The sequence below is a fragment of the Hyaena hyaena genome, unplaced genomic scaffold (assembly GCF_003009895.1).
Source record: "Hyaena hyaena isolate Hyena2069 unplaced genomic scaffold, ASM300989v1 scaffold_846, whole genome shotgun sequence".
NCBI lineage: Eukaryota > Metazoa > Chordata > Mammalia > Carnivora > Hyaenidae > Hyaena > Hyaena hyaena.
Genome location: NW_024081478.1, coordinates 135,621 through 160,184, shown reverse-complemented (window position 1 = coordinate 160,184; position 24,564 = coordinate 135,621). Strand labels below are relative to the sequence as shown.

The following is a 24,564-nucleotide window of genomic DNA, read 5'->3' as shown; positions in this document are numbered from 1 at the left end:
GTCAGTCCATCTGACAGTTGAATTGGTCCTTCCTTTTTGTACAAACAAGTTAACTTTCTGGTAAAGAATTCTTTTGTCTCCTTGATTTGTTGTGCAATCTAATGTAAGAGTGTGTAACTATAATTGTCATATATAAATGGATACTCCCTCCTGGATTTATACACGTGTAATAGCATAATAAAAATGAACTTACATTGGCATTTATAGTATTTAATCTATAAAGCAATTGATGATTCTTTTTTTTTTTTTTGAAGAGAAACTCTTGAGTAGAAATGGCTAGTATATTTACAGTTCTCTACATCTGAAATTTGGGGCATAATTGTAATTCACTTGTTCACCCTCTCCTCGTGCACATTCATCATGAATTAAATAGGTTTGCAGTTCCCTGCAACAAAATCATCTATTGTAAATCTCATCCTAAAATACTCCCTAGCTATCTAGGAATGAGTAGACAATATTAAAGTCTGTTTTATTACTAACGTATTTTTTTAATCCAAAACAGATGGGAAATGGAATGGCATACTTAATTGAGTTTTCTGAATAATTGAAACCACACAAAGGGTGTTAATTTTAAAACGATCAAAATATACCAAAATGCACTCAACACTAAAAAATATGCAGTGCATATAATAATGTGTACAGTCTCTGGTTATTAGCATTATTTGTTATGCTATATAGTTATTTCAGTATCTTTTGGGTTCCCAAAAAGCAGAGTCTGAGACAGAATCACCTGTGGTATTCGATCTGAGAAAGAGCAAAGGGCAAAAAGCATAAAATAAGGAGGGAGAGTTTCCAAGATTAAGGGCAAGTCTAGCTCCATTCCATAGGTTCTTCTGAGTTATATACCAGAGCTGTGCTCCTCTATGATTAATGGGGGAAGAATTTGTCCCTCAACTCCCATCTTATACCAGCTCCTACAGAGTTAACTCCTACATTTCCTACTGTCCATCTGGGAATGTCCAGTGGAGCCCTTCTGGCAGAAAGTGAGAAGCAAAGGTGCTAACTTGAGAGGGGCATGTGCCAAATTACTCCTGAGTAAGGCAGATCCGAATCTGTATGAAATCAGTCACCACATTTTGGATATGGCCAAGAGTATTTATAGTGATACAAAGATTGATGTCGAATACATTCAGTTATCTGGTGATTTGGATTCAAGATACAGTGAAAGATCACCATTTTTAAAAATATTTTTTAGTACTTTCTAGGACCCAGACCTCTTTTTCAACTTATAATGGGGAAGTGAGAGTCTTTAGAAACAGAAGAATGAATACTAAGATTTTATTTCTCTCTATGCTAATCCATGAACACAGAAATTATATAGTCAAAACTGAATAAAATGATTGTTTACAGAATGTGTTCCCCCAAACATAATTAGTATTAATTAACATTTTTAATGTTCATAAACATGAATATTTCTTCTTTTTCTTTGACTTTTAGACATTGCAATGCCAACAGCAGAAAATCTTCTCAATACCTGTAAGTTCACTGACAAAGAATTATTTTCTAGTGAAATTTAATTCCATGGATGACAAAAAAGACCTCCATTTGACAGTCAATACAGTGTCCATAAAGATGTAATGGGAAGCCTGCTTTTAGAAACTTGTAAAAAGATGACTGTGGTTGGCCTTAAATTGACTGATATTATGGATTTTAAATGAGGAAGACATTATTACATGCCATAATGGCAGAGGGGATCTAGGGACAAGCAGTCATGATTAAGAACTTAGGACCTAAAACCAGCTACACATCAGTGTTGAGCCCCAGATCTAACACTTCCCAGATGGAGGAATTTTCACAGGCTATTTAATTTCTCAAACCTTCAGTTCTAAGTTGTTGCAATGATAAAAGAAGGCAACACAAGTAAAGTACTTACAAAAGTATACAGCTCATAATAAGCACTCAGTAGATTTCAGCTATCTGTATTTTTTATTCTGCCTTTAAAAACTGTAGGCCTAGGAACTCACTGGAATTCTGATGACACAAGCCAAGTTTATTTAGTGTGCTGAAACGTACAAGCAAGCAGCTCCCTGCCGGCCAAGGCATTCTCCCAACAACTCCCCAGGGAAATCTGATCCTCAGGGTTGCCGGAACAAGTAGCAGGCTGTCAGAGGAGCACTGCTCTTATCTGGGCACTGAGATGAATTTAGACACCTGCAAATTGCCTTCCGGAGCCAAGCAACACCAACATCATTGGCCCTTACTACGTTTCAGTCACAGCATGGTTATTTCTGAGCAACCTGGACAAAACTTAAACATAAAACTTTATTAGATTATTTTTCTTTCTGATATATATTTAACTGGACAACCCTCAAGGAACTTAATAAAACATTTTAGGAGTCCCTGGGTGGCTCAGTTGAACACCCAACTCAATTTTGGCTCAAGTCGTGATCTCAGGGTTGTAGGATTGAACCCCACATCAAACCCCATGTTGGGCTCTGCACTAAGCATGGAGTCTGTTTAAGATTCTCTCTTTCTCTCCTCTCCCTCTCTCCTCTGCCTCCAGTCCCACTCTCTCTCTATTTCTAAACTAAAAAAAATTTTTTGAAGACGTTTTTAAGTCAATATTTCCAGTTAAAAATTTTAGTACTGATACAATCAAAATCCACAATGAAAAAGTTGTCGGGTTGATAGTAAAGAGGTGTACAAGACAGGAATAAAATCAGTAGTAGGCAAGAGATTGGCCAATTTGTATTCCCTCTAGCCAGAACATTAAGCAATGATCCAGATCAGTATTCTGAATTTTACTTGGTCTATCTGAGGTTTTAATTGTATTTTAAATAAATAGTGAGATGGGGAAAGGGTGGTGAGAAAAGTAAAACAGGGTTGAAGAAAGAATATGGTTTGGTACGTGACAAAGTATATTAAAGTACAGTAACAAATGGAATGCAAGTAGGGAGGCTGTAAGAGCTGGGTAGGTTCTTTGATGTTTGTGAAAGTATCAGCCATCAAGTCTTCATTATATTCTTTAAATTCTTGAAGTTTACCCTATGACCTTTTGATATAACAAAAGCTCCAAGGTGCCATGTAAGATTTCAGCAGAGGTAATAACAAGGTAATGCTGCAGAGGTGACAGCCGGAAGCTTAACAGACACAACCATGAGTAAATAAGAATTCAGAATAGAAATTAGTGGACAATTATCAATTAGACTGCAATTCTGAACAAATGCACAAACAGGAAAGTAGAGTCACACCGGGGAGGTTCTCCAACCCCACAGAGGAGCATTTTTGTTTTTATATTCCTCTGAAGGAAGTTCAGTAAAAGCCAACTTCCTTTAGGAGTTGTCCAAACAGAAGGGAGGATAGGGAAGAACTATTATACCTTTCAGTTCTGGGTTATTTGTTTTGTCCTCTGTAGATTCCATGATAAGGGAGTGGAAAGAAAGGAAAAGAAAAGGGAGTTACAGTCAATGGGTCAACATGAGAGCTCATTAAAAAATAAACACAAAGGCTCTGCTTCAGCTAAGTGGTTTTTTATGAAGAGGATGCCTTAACAACTTGAGGTTTCGACTGCATCAAAGGAAACAATCTAGAATCAGAAACAATATACAAATTTAAGGAAGCGATTGATCATCTAACCTTTCCAATTAATTTAAATGTTCTCATTCTTGATAAAATTACCATTCTCTAACTCAGAGTTGCTGAATCTTAACACTATTAACATTTTGGGCAAGAATTTTTTTTCAAGAACAGCCCTGTGCATTCTAGAATTCTTAGCAGCCTCTACCGATAGATACCAGTAGTGCACCCCCCACCCCAATTAAGACAACCAAAAATATCTCCAGATATTGCCAAATTTCTCCTGGCGTTAGGAGTGGAATGCAAAAGTGTCCCTGATTGAGAACCACTGCTTTCATCTATGCGCACTGCACTGACTATGACAAGTTTTTCTCACGCTTTAAGTGTTAGGAACACACCCATTACAAAAAAGGATTTTGCAGTCAAATATTTTTATTTCAAGATGTCCTATGGGTTACATGACGTACACTTCATTTCCATATACATTTATTGAGCACCTTATAGGTTATAGATTCTCTGTGATAGGTTATAAAAATATATGTATATATATATATATTTTTAAATATATGGTTCCTGCCCTCTAAAACATATGATTAATAAGACTGACAATCTCTAGTAAAAGATACAATAAATTGTTAAGGAAAAATCTCAGTGCTTTAGTGGGAGTAACATGACTTAGTCAAGAGAATCAGAGAGAGAGACAGAACAATAGTGAAGTTGTACTATTACTGCAGATTTGCTTTAAACAGTTGAAGAGTCTAGCCATTTCTCTGGATCTAAATTGACACTAGAGCATAGTTCTGCTTCAGAGAAGCATATTGCTTTGAGAAGGAGTTGGATATCTTCATGTGTTATTCCTTTAAGCCAGATATTGTGTATTGTAACTTGAATGCTAACACATTTCTGTCTACTCTGTCTCTTGTCAATCACCCATTGGCATTCATAGCCATTCACTTTTTTCTTATAAAGTTTCAGAGCAATCACTGCGTTAAACAACTGCTCACAAAATTACAAGGCACATATTTCCTATACAACTTAGCAACTGGTTTTTTATTATTATCTTCCAAATTCAAACACTTCATTTTGCCTGCTTCTTATAACAGAGCATACCAAGGTCATGCAGACACACAGAGAGTTGTGTGAGTAATGAGGATGGGGGAGGAAGATGTCAATCTATTTTGACTGAATTCTCAGAAAATCTCATATCAGCAGTTAGTCCTAACCTCTCCAAGACTATGGGCTTTTCCTCAGGTAACAGTTAATAGTGACATGTATTATGAGAGTTTGTTTACTATAGCAATGCATACAAAAGCAATATCAGTATCATTATTTGCTAACTAACTCCATTTTGAGCAGGTTGTGGACAACGAACAATAACTCCTTCTGGCAACAAGATAGCAGGGGGCAAGGATGCCCAAGAAGGGGAATGGCCCTGGCAAGCTAGCCTTCAACAGAACAGTGTCCACCGATGTGGAGCCACTCTGATTAGTAACAGCTGGCTTGTCACTGCTGCTCACTGTTTTTTAAAGTAAGCTCTGGACGACATAAAGGCTCAAAGTACCTCACGCACCTGAAAGTCTGAGATACATATCTTTCAAGAATATGGTCACACAATTATGCCTCCAGCTATTCAATATTGTGAAGTATGCTCTCAAAATTATGCAATGAATTATCAGTTTTTAAAAAGAGATATATTCAGGCTAGAGCAGGAAATGTCAAGAGTGGCACTATTATATTTGGTCCAAATGATTCTTAGTTTTGGGGAAGGGGCTATCCTGTGCATTGTAGAATATTTAGCAGCATCCCTGGCTCCCACGCACCAAATGCCTGTAGCATAACCCCAGGATTGAAAACCAAAAATGTCTTCAGTTATTACTAAATGTCTCCTGAAGGACAAAATAGCCCTAGATTGAGAATGACTAAGCTACACTTAATCAATTTTGTAAAGAAACTATAAATCCTAAACCGAACGTTGTTCTTATATTTATTTCTCTTCATTATTTCCTTTGGTCTTATTTATTTAATCATAAGTATTTGAATTCATCCTGCATCTTCCCATATATATTATAGGCCTATCTGAAATTATTATTTCTTTAAAGGATATTTTATCGCACCAAAAATTTGCTTTGTTTTTTCTCTTTTGTTTGATGTTTAATTTTACTAATTTCTATTGGTTTTATGTAGCACTAATTGGTTTTATTTTTAAATAAAAATCCCTCTTAAACTTGAGACTTTATTGAATTTATTTGAATAAACTTGAGTTTATTGAATTACTCAAAGTCATTCATGTTATTATTTTTGTGATTCTCCAACACATAGCTTTACTTTTGTATGTTTATATGCATTATGGGTATTCAGTACATATCTAATTGTTTTAAAACATGTAAGATATTAATTCCCACAACTCTGAAATTCAGGACACTTAATAAATAAATCTGTATTTTTTTTAGGGCCAGAGATCCCAAAGAATGGAATGTTAGTTTTGGTCTTCTTTTAAGTGATCCACAAACACAGCGAAGTATCAAGGATATTATAATTCATGAAAACTACCATTACCCTGCACATGATAATGACATTGCTGTTGTGCATCTGTCCTCACCAGTATTATATACAAGCAACATCCGAAGAGCATGTCTTCCAGAAGCTACTTATACATTCCCACCCAATTCAGATGTGGTGGTTACTGGATGGGGAACATTCAAGTCTGATGGTGAGTTCCTAACCTTCCTCCATTACATGGTTTAAGTTTTAGGAATTAAAAAAAATACTCTGAATCACAACTAAATCTGAAATATATTTTCTCTGGATCATTTTAAAGAGGATAATGTAAAGAAGGATAATGTAAAGGATTAAAGAAATCAAGTAATTTGTCTAAACTCACATAGGCATTAAGTGGTAGAACTCAGATTTAAACAGAGGAGATTGGGCTGCACAGCCTATATTCCGAATGCTACACGAAGCTGCCTTTCTTTAGACTTAATATGCTTGAAAATTATCGTCAACCACATTCATATAGAAACTACAATTTCCTAGAGCTTTTGCCATAATTTCCCTTAACAATACAGAAATGCATTATTGAATAAGTAATTCATTTTCTTCCATTTTATTCATTCGTTCATTCATTCATTCAATAAATATTTATCTTGATTACCACCTTTATGGCAAATACTGTCTAAGTGGTTTGGAAATATTAATCTATAAAATAGACAAATATTTCTGCCCCCATAAGGCTTACATTTTTAGTAAAAGAAGACAATAATCACAAAATACAAAAAATAAGTAGATTACACAGCATGTTTTATACAGGTAAGTACCAAAGCAAAACAAACAAACAAACAAACAAACAAACAAGACTACAGAGGTTTAGGCATTTTTCATGGGAGAAACGAATAGCCCTATGTGACAGGGCAATACTTGAGCAAAAATCATTTAAATATATGCATCCCCATGACCTTAGTTATGTAAAGATTTAGTGGCTATTAATGTTCATAAATGCATTGGAAAGAAGAAAAAAATAATAATAATTCTGAGGCTCAGAATTACAGTAACAGCAGAAAATCTTAAAATGATTATAAAATATAAGTTTTTGGAATATGAAGTTTTATTTTGTTTTCTGAGACATAGAAATAATAAATATAAAATTCCAAAACAATTCAAAGGGAAAAAAATCCCATCACACGTGGGATCCCATACACAAGTATTTCTAAACATGGTCTTTTTTTAAATGTTTATTTATTTTTGAGAGAGAGAGAAAGAAAGAAAGTGCAAGCAGGGGTGGGGCAGAGAGAAGAGGGAGACACAGAATCCGAAGCAAGCTCTAGGCTCTAAGTTGTCAGCACAGAGCCTGACGCGGGGCTCAAACCCATAAACAAACCATGAGATCATGACCTGAGCTAAAGTCAGATGCTCAACCAACTAAGCCACCCAGGCCCCCCCCAAATATGGTCATTTTTAACAATAGCTTGGTATGTTCATAGCATTACACTGTGAAAAGAGACAAAAGCTTAATTAAAACATATGTTTTACATTGATTTGGAAATTGTACATGGTGGTAGTTATAAATAAATCTAGCCAGAGACATTAATATTGTGGTTAGCAAAAATTATATACTTTTCTTCCTTTAGGAACAAGTCCTAATATACTCCAAAAAGGACTAGTGAAGATCATAGATAACAAAACCTGCAACAGTGAAGAGGTATATGGTGGTGTGATCACACCTGGAATGTTGTGTGCTGGGTTCCTGGAAGGAAGTGTGGATGCCTGTCAGGTAAATCTCCCTATTCCATTTTCAGGATTTTTTTTCCTGTGTATTTTAATTCCAATTGATTTGTTCAATTTTCTCAAAAGACTGACAATTTTTAAAGGTTTAAGTTTGTTTTGTAGCCGGAGTAATTAATTAGAATTATATTGCCATCTAACAGGCCTTATTAAAATACTAAAGAGTTAAGTCTCTCTTATGGTTATAAGAAGCTAGGAATAAGTGTGGGGAAGATACTAAATTTGGAATAAGCAAGAAAGAGGTGAAGGGAATATTGGTAACTTTAGCTGGATTGACCCTCTTTCACTGAGGAAACACTCAACTGAGTCCAACACCAAACCTAATAATCATGGAGCTTTCTTAATTTAGGGTGGCTCCAACACCCTAAATATTTTATTGATTTAACAATGTTTATATAGCATCTCCATGTGTTAGCCACTCTTTACAATGGTTAAAGCTCTTTATAAATGTTAATTTCTTCAAGTTATGACAATTCTGTGGTGTATGCTTATGCTATTATAAGCTCTATTTCTCAGATGAAGGGATTGAGACAAAGAAATCAAGTAATTTGTCTAAATTCACACAGGCATCAAGGGGTAGAACCCAGATTTAAACAAAGGAGATTGGGCTACACAGCCTATATTCTGAATGCTACACTAAGCTGCCTTTCCTTATGTTTAATATTCTTCAAACACCTCTAATGCTGTTTATAAGCAATAGTACCAGAGTTAACAAAAGTACTACTCTAGTTATCTAGGTGGGCAGAATCAGGTGTAAATCCAGGAAAACCCTTATTTCATTCATTCATTTCTATGGACTACACTGTCCCATACTCTGTGCTAGGTGCAAGATAGTTAAATGTGAATAAAGCATTATTCATGCACTCTAGGAGCTACAAGATATACAAACAAGTACTTGCAATACATAATTGTCATCTCTCAGTACAGAGATTCCCATATTTCCTACTCTCACATTAACTCTGTTCTTCAAAGTTATGACAAGCTTAAATCTTGGATTCTCTCCATTTTCTCTCAGTCCATCACCGATGACTCTCTTATAATCTTATGCAGCCTAGAGGTTTTATTATTTCAACCTCTCCATTGTCCACCCTCAGTGACTTCACTGTCTCCTACTTCCCCACACCCATGCTAATAATCTCCAGCCACAGAGCAATATGACTATTTTATTGGCTCCTATATGTGAGCTCCTGAGCACAACTAGAAGAAATCTTGCAACCTTGTAAACTGGTGTCATATAATCACAGCTTAGTCCTTACCACATTATAGAACTATTGAATGCATCCTTCATATATATATGCATATATATATGCATATCCTATATAAGCAATATTTTATTACATTGTTTGAATGTGTCCATATATGCTCTTGTATTCCTTAACATATGACATTTCCTCATACTAACTAGAAAAAAAAAAGAATAAATCATGAGAACTCCTTTAATTTCTTTTCTATATGATAAATTTATATTTGTTCCTATCCTCTCCTCCTAGGCTCAGGATGAACAAATTTCTTCTACTCTTCAAAGCTAATCTTTTGCCTATATTCTTCATCCACTCTCTATCTACACAGGTATTCGTACTTTACATTAATTTGAAATTTCTTCCATGTTTTCCAAACTATCCCACTCCAACAATATTCTACAAATATTATCATATCTCTCCTTTAATACATCCTACTCTTTCTTTTTCTGTTCTTGGTCAAATCTCTAAAGAATAGTCTACCATCATTGTTCCATATTCTCAATTTAATCATTCTCGGAGCCACTGCTTGCAGGCTTTTGACTTAACAGTCCAGTAGCCAAGATTACTAATGATGGTCTAATTGCTACAGTCAATACATGCATAGTGGACGATGGGCTAGAAGCAAGTGACCAAGAGATGTTATGATCTATTAAAATATTTTGCCTGAGAAAGGTAAAGAGAGCTTCAACTAAGACACAGTAAGAATGAAGAGGCACTAAGACAGTTAGATGGACAAGACTGTGGGCCTGATTAGAAGTGAGGAAGAATGGGGGAACATGGGTGGCTCAGTCGGGTAAGGGTCTGACTCTTGATCTCAGTTCAGGTCTGATCTCAAGATCGTGAGTTTGAATTCTGCATCGGGCTCCACACTGGGCATGGAGCCTACTTAAAACATCATCATCAACAACAACAAACTACAGGATGACTGCTATTCAATTCTATTTGCTTATGGGTCAGCAGTGCAACCCCATCTATTTCTTAGTTTCTCTGAACTTTCTGTAAAATCTGCTATACAAAGGCTCTGTATGAAAAGTTTGTTGTTTGTGTGTAAAAAAAAAAAAACAGGGAAGAATAGGGAAAAGAAGGAATACATACTAAATTCCATACTTCTCCTTGTGCAAAGGGAGAGAAGATACAGGAGAAAAAGCAGGTTTGTGGAGGATGAGAATTTGGGGAATGCTAAATTTGAGGTGCCTGTGGAATAACCAGACATATATGTCCAATGTGCCATTAGAAATAAAAACCCTGGGCTCAAGAAAGAGTTCTGGCTGTACATATATACCTGAAAGTTATTGTCATCGTGGTGGCAATTAAATTCATGAGCACAGATACAATTGCTCAAGTAATGTATATAAAATAAGAAGCACCTAAGATTTAGAACTCAGGCATAAATGCTCCTAAGAAGCTAACAGTAAGAGATAAGGAAAACCAGGGGAAAAACAAAAACAATAAAAATTCGTGTCACAGGAGTCCAGGGATCAGAACAAAAGGGAATAGTCAATAGTGACAAGTTCCATAGAGTAAGATAAATGCTGGAAATGGTGTATCAACTTTAACAGTTGTTTATTGGCAAAATTTAGAAGGTTCATTTGTGGAAAGAAAAACCATCTAAAGGAAAGTTGAAAATAAGACAAGAAAATGGAAATTTCTGTATAGACTACTACTTCAAGCCACTTAGCTATGAAAGGAAGATAATTAGGGCAATGGAAGAGATCTTAAGATCCAGAAAGGCTGTCATTTTTTTCAGTTGGGCAAAACTGAAAAAACAAAGTGTATATACCTGGTGGGGAAAGACTGGAGGAAAGGAAGATGTTATTAGGAAAAACAAACAAGAAAAGAGAAGATTATTGATAGAACAGTGTCCTTGATCCAGAGAACAGATGGAGGGATTAGCCTGAGAAAGAGCTAAATACCCCCATTTATCACACAATGATAGTAAATACAGATGTGGACTGCTGCAGGTGAGCTAGGAACTCAAAAGAGACAAGGACAAGAAATGGAGAGATTGCAATCTATTATTCTCCACTTTATGAATTTGAAACCAACAGATTAGGTTCAGAGTGCGGGAACCTGATTTTTAAAAATTGTAAAATAAGCCTTATGTACTGTTGGTAGGAATGTAGAATGGTGCAGCCTCTATGGAAAACAACATGGTAGGTCCTCAAAAAATTAAAAATAGATTACTATATGATCCATTAATTCCATTTCTGTGTATATACTCAAAAGAATTGAAAGCAAGGACATAGAGATTTGTACATTTAATTCCTAGCAGCATTATTTACAATAGCCAAAAGATGGAAGCAACCCAAGTGCTCATTGTTGGAAAAGTGGATAAACAAAATGTAGCATATATATAAAATAGAGTATTACTCAGTCTTAAAAAGGAAGTGAATGCTGACATATGCTACAATATGAACAAAACTTGAAGACACTGTGTTAAGTGAAATGAGCCAGTCACAAAAGGATAAATACTATATGACTCCATTCCTATGAGGTACTTAGAGTCGTCAAACTCATAGAGACAGAAAATAAAATGGTGGTTGCCAGGAGCTGGGAGAACAGGGCTATTGGGACTTATTATTTAATCGGTATAAAGTATTAGTTCTGCAGAATGAAAAAAGGTGTGGAAGTGGATGGTGTTGATTGCACAACAATATGAATGTAGTTAATGCCATTGAGGTATATATTTAAAATGGTTAAAAAGGTAAATTTCTGTTATATATATTTTATACAATTTAAAAATAAATAATGATTTTTTAATGTGAAATGAGAAAAGTTTGGATTGGCTGCTCTTACACATGAGAAAGGAATATGGTGGAAGACACATCGGGGAGGAGTGTTAGTTTGAGGATGTAAATTTATAACATGGTTTTCTTTCACAGTATGGTTTGGCCCAGGTTATGATGGGGTGGAAAGTAAGAAGTAGAAAGCCCTACACCCTCGTACACTGTTGGTGGGAATGTAAACTGGTGAAGCTCCTCTGGAAAACAGTGTGGAGGTTCTTCAAAAGATTATCAATAGAACTCCCCTATGACCCAGCAATATCACTGCTAGGAATTTACCCAAGGGATACAGGAGTGCTGATGCATAGGGGCACATGTACCCCAATGTTCATAGCAGCACTCTCAACAATTGCCAAATCATGGAAAGAGCCTAAATGTCCACAACTGACGAATGGATCAAGAAGATGTGGTTTATATATACAATGGAATGCTACATGGCAATGAGAAAGAATGAAATCTGGCCATTTGTAGCAACGTGGATGGAACTTGAGGGTATTATGCTAGGCGAAATAAGTCAGGCAGAGAAAGACAAGTACCATATGTTTTCACTCATCTGTGGAACAGGCGAAATTTAACAGAGGACCATAGGGGAAGGAAAGGGGAAAAAAATAGTTAAGGAGAAGGAGAAAGGCAAACCATGAGATTCTTAAATACTGAGAACTGAGTGTTGATGGAGGTTGGGGTAGAGGGAAAAATGGGTGATGGGCATGAAGGAAGACACTTGCTAGGATGAGCACTGGATGTTATATGGAAACCAATTTGATGATAAACTATGATAAAAAATAATAATAAAATAAAATAAAATTACATTTGGAAAAAAAGGTAAAGAGCCCTAGCGAAAGCATAGTGGTATGGGAATATTATGAAATAAAGTCACATAAAGAAAGATGGGAAGTAAGAAGTAAGCTAATACAGTACAAAACAAAGGGAGTAGTCAAGAACTGCCATTCTTCATGAGGTTGAAGAACTACAGATGTAGATGGGAAGGTAGTGAAGTGAGAAAACTGAAGGAATAGGTACAGGCAATCACAGTGCTGAATAATATTATACAGGTGGAAAAATTCCAGTGATGATAAAAAGTGACATAGAAATGTTTAATAAATACAGTTGACCCTTGAACAATACAGGCTTAACCTGCAGGGGCCCACTTTTACACAAATTTTTTTCAATAAATACAGTACAGTACTGTAAATGGGTAAATATAAATCTTGTTTTTTTCTCAATATCTGCCTGAAAATAAGGAAGTTTGGAAAGATAATAAGAAAATTCTTCAGCACACTGTTGAGTTCATAAGCAACAATACCTTCAATATCTCTTTTGGGTGATAATTGAATTGAAATTTTTCATATATATTTTCTATTATGGTAGTGTTATATCCAGAGACATATACTGACATCTTTGATTTAAATAAATGATAACAAAAGCATTCTATACTAGAATCATTTTAATATTGAAATATCTAGGGTTTTATTTTCCTTTTTCTGTGTCTCCCTGTCTTTATTACAAAGAGAAAAACAAGCAGTATGTACCTTTAAACTATAGTAATTGTATGTATCCTTCTCTCTAGGGTGACTCTGGTGGACCTCTGGTTGGTGCAGATTATAAAGGCACTTGGTTCCTTGCTGGTATTGTAAGCTGGGGAGATGAATGTGCTCTTCCAAACAAGCCTGGTGTCTACACTCGCGTAACATATTACCGAGACTGGATCTTGTCCAAAACTGGTCTCTAGTGCAGAAGTTCTTTATAGATTAAACCTTGAAGGGCACCTGGGTGGTTCAGTTGCCTGAGCATCCAACTCCAGCTCAGCTCATGATCTCACAGTTCATGGGTTCAAGCCTCACATTGGGCTCTCTGCTATCAGTGCAGAGCCCACTTCAGATCCTCTGTGTCCCTCTCTGTCTGCCTTTACTCTGCTTGTGCTCACTGTCTCTCAAAAATAAACATCTAAAAAAAAAAGAAGCTTGAAAATGATCCCCTGTTAAATATTTGTAGCTACACTTAACTTAGAACCACTTCTCTTTATGCACATTTAATGTTGCAAACATAAAGATATAAAATTCTAAAACTGAAAATTTTTTGTATATTAGACTTTGAAAAGAGGTTAGTGACAGTAATGAACCAGAACATATTATCTCCCCTATACTTCTCTCTAGACTGAAGGTAATTATATGAGTAAATATAGATTACGATGTGCTAATAAGTTCTTTTCTGCTGATTTGTAGATCTAGGTCCCTTAGGAAATCATAGAATAGATGTTAGCAATAAACTCCTTTCTTAGGATATAAATAATCCCCAGCTGAATCACATCACTGCTACAAAATCTATATAGTCATAGGTTGTACCCTAATGAATTACAGTAATATCACCTATAAAAAATTCCAAAGAAAACCTGTCTACCTGTTTTCTTTCTAGTCTTTGTCCCAATGCTAATCTCGTCTCCATTTATGGCTTCTTCACTTGGACTGACACAAAACAGCATGATAATGCCATGGGGTGCATTGAATAGATAGATCCCAATGCTTTTTGATCTGTCCCTATTTCTCTTTCATATGTAAGTGAGGCCAGAAGACGTTTCTCACATGTACACACATAACAGTAAAATTATCCTCAGACACATGGGCTATGTTTCACTACATAAGCTTGAACAGATAACACTGTATTACATATCTCCAATCTCTTAAAATTCCTCAACAATATAAATTATCAGCCAGATTAAATAATATGGAAATTTTGCTTTCACATACTTTCCTTTTGCCCATACAGAAACATTCTAGCTGAGGGTACAGATGTCTGTGAATGCACTGTTAGAGCTCATGCCCACTTGCCACATAAACAGATCAGTTGGATTTTATGATGAATATGATCTCATGACGGTGCTTTTCCAGACTGCAGTCCACCAGTGTCTCTAAAGCAGTTTACCTTTCTCTTTTGTCATCACTGACATCCCTACAGCTACCACTAATAGCATTCATTATGATATAAATTTTGTTCATGGGCCGAAAAAATAATTGCATTAATAATAGTAGCTAACATTTATAGACTACTTATTACGTGCCAGGTTCACTTTATGTGTATTATTACACTGAATCCTCTCAACAACCTTGTAAGGATGGTTCCCTTGTAATCTTAATTTTATAGGTAAGGAAACTGAGAGAGAAGTGGAGCTCAGAAAGTTTATAATTGGCTGAGCTGGGATTCAAAATCAGACGATTGGATTTCAGAGCCCACACTGGAAACAACTATGCCCTGTTATGTGATATGATTATAACTAAGGGTCTACCTAGCATAGTATTCTAAAATGTAATATTTGTCATAAATTTTATAGATTAGTTAATACAGTAGCCTTATTTGATGGATTTTTAAAATATTGTGACATCTCTCGTGGCTTGTGTGTAGCTCAGTCTGTTAAGTGTCCAACTCTTGATTTTGGCTCAGGTCATGATCTCATGGCTCATGAGACCAAGCCCCAAATTGGGCTCTGCACTGACAGTGTGGAGTCTTCTTGGGATTCTCTCTTCCTCTCTCTCTCTGTCCCTGCCACGTTCCCATGAACTCCCTCTCTCTCTTTCAAAATAAATAAACATTTAAAAAAATATTTTGACAGATCTCAAGTTATACATTTACAAAAGTTGATATTTCTACTTTTCAATTTTTTAGAACTTATTTACAAAAAACTATATGGATATTGGTCAGGATTCATTGGTCACAAGTGAGGGAAACTCAATTAACCCTACCTGAAGTGAGAAGAAGAAATTTTCAACTCATCTAACTAAAAATCTAGAGATCTACATGAATCTGATAGAGCCGAAGCTGTATCCAGGGCCTCAACAGTGTTTTGATCTCTAGCCACATCTTAACTTTTCTTTCCTCTGTCTTCATTCATAGTCAGATACTGCCCACTGAGGTAAGTAACGACCTGTTTACTGGCTCTACAATTAGGTTTCTTTTAGTGCTAACAGTGCCACAAAAATAGAGCCTCCTGCCCTCTGGCTCCAATTTTTAAAAATCCTGAGGATTCTTATAATGGGCTTAGGTGAAGGTGGGAGGGAGGGGACTTGATTGATAGCCACACACACACCTCCACCCCCCAAGCAGGATAGGGAGGTATTTCAAGGAAGAAAAGAATTCTGGCAGACAAAAAAAATAATGGTTATTTATTACCCAGTGCAAAATGTGCTATTTTCTGAATCAATACAATGTTATTTCAAATTATATCATCTCATTCTTTATTTTCTATATTTTCACATGTTTTTTGTCTTAACTACAGATTTTGCATAAAGCAATGTCACGCTATGTATATTCTAGTATCTTAGTTTTTAAAAGCAAGATGATTGGGGTGCCTGAGTGGCTCAGTTGGTTGAGCAACGCACTATTGATTTTGGCTCAGGTCATGACCCCAGGATCATGGGATTGAGCACCACATCAGGTCTGCACTGAGCATGGAGCCTGCTTAAGGTTCTCTCTCTCAATCTCTCTCTGTCTCTCTCTGTCTCTCTCTCCCTCTGTCCCTATTCCCCATTCACACATGCACTCTCTCTCTAAAAAATAAAATAAAATAGTGGTGAATGATTAGATAATGGAAAAGAAGGGTCAAAATTAACTTTAAGATATAATGACTAGGTGAGTAAGAGAATGGGAATATAATGAATGGAAACTAGAAAAGCTAGACTGAGGACCACAAATGACTGCGAAATTCTTTTTTTAAAAATAGCCTTCTGTATGAACTAAGACACCTATCCCTAGCATATATTTGCTTACTGAGGTAAAATGAGAATTGTTTAAGTCAGTATATTCTTATTCTGATGGAATATTACATATAGATTTGTGATATTATTCTCACTATTTTAGTCTAATTTATGAATTAGGCAATAGTTCAGTCTTATAAATACAGAGAAATTTCCTATGCTCTCTCTAGAAGTAGCATAGGTAGTAAAATAAGTTTTAAAAGCATTTCTTTACTATTTTCCCAGAAAAATATACTATGTATTTAAAAATCACATTATACTAATCGTTTCTAAACTAACTTTAGTGACACTCAAAGGTACTTCTGCCGTGTTGTTATACCTCCCTCTGATATAGTATGGAATTAAAGGTTGGAAATGTATTTAATTCAGCTAAAAAAATTACTAAATTTTAGCATACTCAACTGTATTGGGCACATAACAAAATTAAAAGCAAGCAATACTGATGATTTTTTATAAATGCCTAATGAAAGGAGCATCAAGGAATTATAAAAGTGAATAAACCACCCTTAGAAACATCAGAAACTTTATAGAAACCTTTTTTAAAAGTGAAGGAATTTGAATAAAATAATGAGTATGTTATATAGGAATTAATAGAATGTCAATCAATTTTATGGGAACTCAGTCTTACTAAAATGTAATTTGAATAAAAATGGATAATACCAGGGTTGCCTGGTTGGTTAAGCATCAGACTCTTGATTTGGGATGAGGTCATAATCTCACTGTTCATGAGTTCAGCCCCACATTGGGTTCTGCTGACAACACAGCACCTGTGCGGGACTCTCTCTCTTTCCCTCTCTTTCTGCCCCCCCCCCACGCTCATGTTCTCTTTTTCTCTCAAAATAAATAACTAAACATTAAAAAAAATTTTAATAGGGGCGCCTGGGTGGCTCAGTCGGTTGAGCCTCCGACTTCAGCTCAGGTCATGATCTCGCAGTTCATGCGTTTGAGCTCTGAGTCAAGCACTGTGTTGACAGCTCAGTGCCTGGATCCTGCTTCAGATTCTGTGTCTCCCTCTCTCTCTCTGCTCCTCCCATGCTCATGCTCTCTCTTTCTCTCAAAAATAAATAAACATTTAAAAACAATTTTAATAGATAATGCCAACAACCACATATACTTGTATTTTTTAATTTAACTTGTTCTTACACATTTGCATCATAAATTCTTTTTTTTGGCTCAAATAATGCTGCTTTAATATCAATGTCCCAACAGCCTTTAACACAAGCAGATTCATTAGTAAGATAAACCATTAAATTGAGAATAGAAATAAAGTCTATTAAATAGCTAATGTCTAATAGATATCTGTATGTATGAGCATGTGTATGGGAGAGACACAGACAAGAAGAGAAAGAGGTAGAAGGAGAGAGAAACAGAGAAGAGAATTGGCAATTAAAGCACATGACTGAAGGAGAAGAGTTACGAAAGATCTGGGGGACAGTCAACAATAAGTCATGTTTTCCAGTTTACATGGTTTCAATCTGGTTCTAGGTTGCTGCACTATTGTCAAGTATATCCTTTGAAAACTTTGTGGGGTTTTTTTTTATTTTTTTTTCTTTCATAGTTTATTGTCAAGGTGGATTCTATATAACACCCAGTGCTCATCCCAAGTGCCCTCCTCCATGCCCATCACCCCCTTCCCTTCTTCCCGACCCCCATCAGCCCTCTGTTTGTTCTCAGTATTCAAGTCTCTCATGGTTTGCCTCCCTCCCTCTCCCTAACTATTTTTCCCATTCTTTACCCTCATGGTACTCCATTAGGTTCCTCCTAATCACTTATACATGCAAACATGTGGTATCTGTTCTTCTCTGCCTGACTTATTTCACTCAGCATAACACCCATCCATGTTGCTACAAATGGCCAGATTTCATTCTTTCTCATTGCCATGTAGCATTCCATTGTATATATAAATCACATCTTCTTGATCCATTTGTCAGTTGATGGACACTTAGGCTGTTTCCATGTTTTGGCTATTGTTGAGAGTGCTGCTATGAACATTGGGGTACATGTGCCCCTATGCATCAGCACTCCTGTATCCCCTGGGTAAATTCCTAGCAGTACTATTCCTGGGTCATAGGGGAGTTCTATTGATAATCTTTTGAGAAACCTCCACACTGTTTTCCACAGGGGCTGCACCAGTTTACATTCCCACCAACAGTGCAGTTGGGTGCCCATTTCTCCACATCCTCGCCAGCATCTAGAGTCTCCTGATTTGTTCATTTTAGCCATTCTGACTGGTGTGAGGTGGTATCTCAGTGTGGTTTTGATCTTTATTTCCCTGATGATAAGTGATGTTGAGCATCATGTCATGTGTCTGTTGGCCATCTGAATGTCCTCTTTGGAGAAATTTCTGTTCACGTCCATTTTTTCTGCTCATGTCCAATTTTTGTCCATTTCTTCACTGGATTATTTGTTTTTCGAGTGTGGAGTTTGGTGAATTCCTTATAGATTTTGGATATTAGCCCTTTATCTGATATGTCATTGGCAACTCTCTTACCCTATTCTGTCAGTTGCCTATCAGTTTTGTTATTGTTTCCTTTGCTGTGCAGAAGCTTTTTATCTTGATGAGGTCCCAATAGTTCATTTTTGCTCTTGAAACTCTTGCCTTTGGGGATGTGTCAAGTAAGAAATTGCTGCGGTTGAGGTCAAAGAGGTTGTTTCCTACTTTCTCCTCTAGGGTTTTGATAGTTTCCCATCTCACATTCAGATCCTTTATCCATTTTGAATTTATTTTTGTGTATGGTGTGAGACAGTGATCCAGTTTCATTCTTCTGCATGTTGCTGCCCATGCAGCACCATCTGTTAAAGAGGCTGTCTTTTTTCCATTGGATACTCTTTCCTGCTTTGTCAAAGATTAGTTGGCCGTACATTTGCGAGTCCAATTCTGAATTCTCCATTCTGTTCCACTGGTCTATGTGTCTGTTTTTGTGCCAATACCATACTGTCATGATGATGACCGCTTTGTAGTAGAGGCTAAAGTCTGGGATGGTGATGCCTCTCATTTTGGTTTTCTTGTTCAGTATTACTTTGGCTATTCAGAGTCTTTTGTGGTTCCATACAAATTTTAGGATAATTTTTTCTAGATTTGAGAAGAATGCTGGTACAATTTTGATTGGGATTGCATTGAATGTGTAGATTGCTTTGGGTAGTAATAACATTTTAACAATATTTATTCTTCCAACCCATGAGCATGGAATGTTTTTCCATTTCTTTGTGTCTTCTTCAATTTCCTTCATAAGTTTTCTATAGTTTTCATAATACAGATCTCTAGAGCACGGCCCAACTTGACTGCACCCATGGCACAGGGAGATCGAACCCAAGGGAGCAATTTGCGGTGCTTAGTTCCAGCAGGGACTCGGGTGCCGCCATTTTGCTCCCCACAACTACCAAGGTGGGACCTCAGGGAGTGATCTGCAGTTCAGGAGTTCAATCCCCACATCAGGCTCTGTGCTGATAGCGTGGAGCCTGCTTAGGATTCTCTCCCCTCTCTCTGCCCCTCCCCTGCTTGCTCTCTCTGAATATATAAATAAATAAACTTTAAAATTTTTAACAAATTCTCAACTTGATTATTGGAGATGTAGCTTTCAAACATCCAATTCTGAAAAAGATGAGATTAAGATATATTGTATTTGAAGAAGATACAAAGAAATGGAAAAACATTCTTTATGAAATGGATATGTAATGGGGTCAACAGAAGATTAGCAGCAAAAGAATAAAATTAAAACTATGCTATTTTCAATATCCAGCAGCCCACATGAAGTTTAGATGAATAAAAATATCTCAACATAATATAATTATTAAATGTTTGGAAATACCAGGTATAATGAGCTTTGGCTAGCCTTTCTTTAGTAACTACAAGTACAGTGCCTAGGACATAATGTTCAATAAATATTCAATTAACTGAATTATTGAAATAATAAAATATTCTTGTTTATTAGTTATATTTAGTTACATATTATAATCATAATTAAAACAAAAATAAAATATTTTTAATAATAATACTTTCAATATTTAGTGAATATATCAATTTTGACAAATAAATATGATCATTATGCTTCTGCTTTTTCATTCATTTCATAATATCAATGATTTGTTATGTATTTTTTGTTAATCTGATCTCCAGTATCTTACATAGATTTTCAACCCTAATCCTACCATTTACCTCTGACTCAGCTATACTGAAATGAGAACTATAATAACGTCTTGCGGCATGATTCTCTAAATAAGATCCAGTTTAAATGCTACAAGTAATTTACTATGACCTACTAAAAAATTAATAGCTTTTATAATTTATTCCTCATTTCCATAGCAACTTTGTGGAAACACTTCTTCATAATTAATAATACACATTCTTTCCTCAAATCCTTCCAATTTAAACTTGAATAAAAATCTCCCCTTTTTCTCCCATCATATTTGTCACAGTCATTATCATTCTTGGCTAAATGAAGTAAACCATGTTTTGAAAAATAGAGGAAAAAATTTTATATTTCTCTTCTCTGATAGTGTGCTGCCTCTAACTTTTCTAGCAAAATCTTCTCCCAAATACTTTTCATTTACACACTTCCCCTTTAAAAGACCTGCCTTCTTCTATTCTGTCAGTCTTCTTGGTAAAGAGGTGTTAAAAATTTATTCCTTGTTCCTTTGGGTCACTTCCAAACTATCATTTCTGTCACCTCAGAATTTGGACCTGCAATTCAAAAAGAGCTTAGCTGTTAGGTACAGGAAGATGATGAAGATAATACAAAGAGAAACAAAGATATCTTGCTTGAGGACCAGCTGAGGTCATGAAACAGATTTGCTCATCCTTGGAACTGCCTGAGTTACTCTAGGCCTTGTGTATTATGAAAGAGGCCTCTATTATTGCAACCAAAAGGACCTAATTAACATGACATCAAAATCCATTGACCCTCCACTTCACCTATCTGCTTTCATGGCCACACCCTGAACTTTCTGGTTAATCAGAACAACTTCATATCTAGAATCTTAAATTCAAAATTCTACATCCTCCTTTGTGTAAGACCCCCTTACTCCATTATCATTTATTTTCTTTCCATCAGGATCTTCTTTACTTAAGCCCTCTCTTTTATTTGAGTCTACCCTAACTCTACCCCATTCATAGATCCACTTCCTTCCCTATCAAGCCTAACTCTTTAGTGCCTTACTACATAATCAGCTCCCCTAAGGGATCTGCTCCCTTGTCTTTCTGCTACATCTGCCCTAGTCCCTTGACCTCTTCTTTCTACTAGTTCCATCTCTAAATCTCTAAACATCCTCAAGTCTCACATATCTGTTTTTTTAAATCTTTTTTTCTTTATGTCCACTTCCTCAAATTTCGTGTGCTTTATAATGACCATTCTCACCAAAACACCAAAGCTACTCTATGCAAGTCATCAGTGACTTCCTAATTACTTCATCCCACTAATTCCCTTTGGGTCTTATCCTATCACTGAGATATTTAATGTATGGGTCACTCCCTCTCTCCTGGAATTCTCTCCTCCTATTACTTCAATTACATTACTCTCTTCTGGTCTCCTCATTATTTTACAATGTTCCCAACCTCCTGTGTGCTCCTTAAATGACTGTGTTCACAGAGTTCTCTCCTGGCACTTCTCATTGTTCACACTCTCTCTAGGTAATCTCATTCATTCCCATGGCTTCATCCACAAGCAATATACAAATATATCCTGCTAATTTATATCTTTAGCCAGGATGTATGTCTTGAGCTTCCCCCCTGTATAGCCAAGTACCTCCTAAAAATTTCCTTTGGGCTAATTTACAGGCATCTCAAACTCCATACATCTAAAACTGCTCTCCTTCCACTATTCCTAGTTTTAATAAACAGCCCATTCAACTCATTTTTCCAAAGTTGGAAATTAAGGACTAATTCTTTATTCCATCCAGTCTCTCAAAAATAAGAACTAACCAATCAAGTCCTATTAACTGTACTTTCTATACACATAAAATTTAAAATTTATCTCTCTCCATTTTATGCTAACACCATATTTTGCATGTTGTGTTGGTAACAAAGACTTTCTAAATAGATGAACTGCCTCAAATTTGATCCACCCACAATTCCCAAATGCCTTCAAAGCACTATCTGTATGTGACACAATGACTTTTCTAAGTATGAATCTGCCGTATCTATACCATACCACTCCATCGTTCAAGGCACTATTTATAGGGAAAGCCCAAAGTCTTTAGCATGTATGGTAGTGCCCCCTTATCCGTAATTTTACTTTCCATAGCTCCAGTTACCCCAGATCAAATATAGTCTGGACACAGATAACAGAAGGTCAATTGTAGCCTAACACGACGTCATGATCCCTAGTCATTCACTCATTTCATCTCATAACATAAGCATTTTATCATCTCATATCATCACTAGAAGAAAGCTGAGTACAGTACAATAAGGTATTTTGAGAGACCACCTTCACATAATTTTTAATACAGCATATTATTATAGTTGCCCTATTTTACTAGTTATTGTTGTGAATTTCTTACTGTGCCTAATTTATAAATTAAACTTTATCATAAGTATGTGTGTATAGGTACAACAGAGTAATATAGAGGGTTTGGTACTATCCTCAGTTTCAGGAGGTCCCTGGGGGGGTCTTAGAACATATTCCTTGTAGATAAGAGAAACTACTGTCCTGATCTGACAGCTGCCTCATCTTTCGTCACACTCACACACGCTTGTGCAGGCACAGTGATGCTTCTAACGTTGTATTTAAGCCTGACTGCTCTAGCTGCCGAGAACGTCCTCCCCATCCCACAATCACTTTTTTGCCTGTCTCTTAAATTCCCTTTCCCTTCCTTTCTCCTATCCTTTGTTTTTTTTCTTTGCTCTCTTTCTTACTTTAATGAATAGATACAGTTTGGAAGAAGTTACAACCAAGATGAATGTGGGAAAAGAAAGAGACAGGAAAGGAAAGGAAAGGAAAGGAAAGGAAAGGAAAGGAAAGGAAAGGAAAGGAAGAAATTAATAATAAAGCATTCATGCTCCAGTTTTTCTTTCCCTAAATGAGACACAAAGGGCAAGATATGCGTAAGTGTAATCAGCTTTTACCATGAACATTTTTCCTTTCTTCTTTTTGTTTCTGGCCCACATATAATAGCTTTTCCGGTTTGTAAAATCTGTCCAGTGATTACCTTGTTTTCTTTTGTTTCAAACATATGACCCTGCTCAGATTAACTGACATGATGTATATGCAAAGCCTTTTGAGTTCTTTAGGTAACTAAACTCTTATAATGAACCTAATATAGCTAATATAATGGGTACAACCTTTATGGTCATAAATCTCAGGTGTAAAAAAAATCCTTTTCTTTAATATTCTATATAAATATAATTTCAGTATCTCCCTTAAACTCTCAACAGCTCAAGACTCAACAAATAGTATTTCTTTCAATCTATTGTGAAGTTCTGGGTTAAAATACTATTCTTTTAATGTTATACACATTTATGTTTGTAGTACAGTTTAATTCGTTTGGAAGTTCTTGTGGGAATTTTTGTTTTTCTTTAACTTTTTGGTTTTATTTATTGATTTTTATTTATAGGCAATCACGAATCACTGTTCTTGAATTCAAGCCCTATGTCAGGCTTTGCACTGACAATGCAGAGCCTGCTTAGAATTCTTTCTCCCTCTCTCTCTGCACCTACTCCACTCATGCTCTCTCTTTTTCAAAATAAATAAACTTTAAAAAGGCATTAAAAATATGCGAGACAGCATTGCTGTGACAGTGAAAGCCAAAAAACTTACGGTAACTGACTTGCACAGTTCGAAAGGCCACCTGGTGTGAAAAGCGTTAACCTTGCGGGTATGACCGTTCTTGTGGCAACTTGATAGAACTACCACAGACAATGAGAGTCAAGTCTATATTTATGCTCCTTTTGTGTTTAAAAATACATGTGGCATGTTTTTCTAAAAGGTGTACTTCTCATAACTCCTGACTCATCTATTACTCTCACTAATTATTCTGAAAGGGTCCATTTCAGAACCAAAATACTCC

At 36.0% G+C, this 24,564-nt stretch overlaps 1 protein-coding gene across 1 annotated transcript in view; it reads left to right on the top strand.

Annotated features, from left to right (window-relative positions):
* The window catches only part of LOC120222175 (transmembrane protease serine 11C-like), a 53,760-nt gene extending 40,213 nt beyond the window's left edge, over nt 1-13,547 (top strand). The window contains exons 7-11 of the mRNA XM_039219886.1: nt 1,438-1,476; nt 4,873-5,044; nt 5,967-6,226; nt 7,641-7,783; nt 13,386-13,547. Coding sequence (XP_039075817.1) covers nt 1,438-1,476; nt 4,873-5,044; nt 5,967-6,226; nt 7,641-7,783; nt 13,386-13,547 — 776 coding nt within the window. The remainder of the gene's footprint in view (nt 1-1,437; nt 1,477-4,872; nt 5,045-5,966; nt 6,227-7,640; nt 7,784-13,385) is intronic.
* Nucleotides 13,548-24,564: the final 11,017 nt, after the last annotated feature.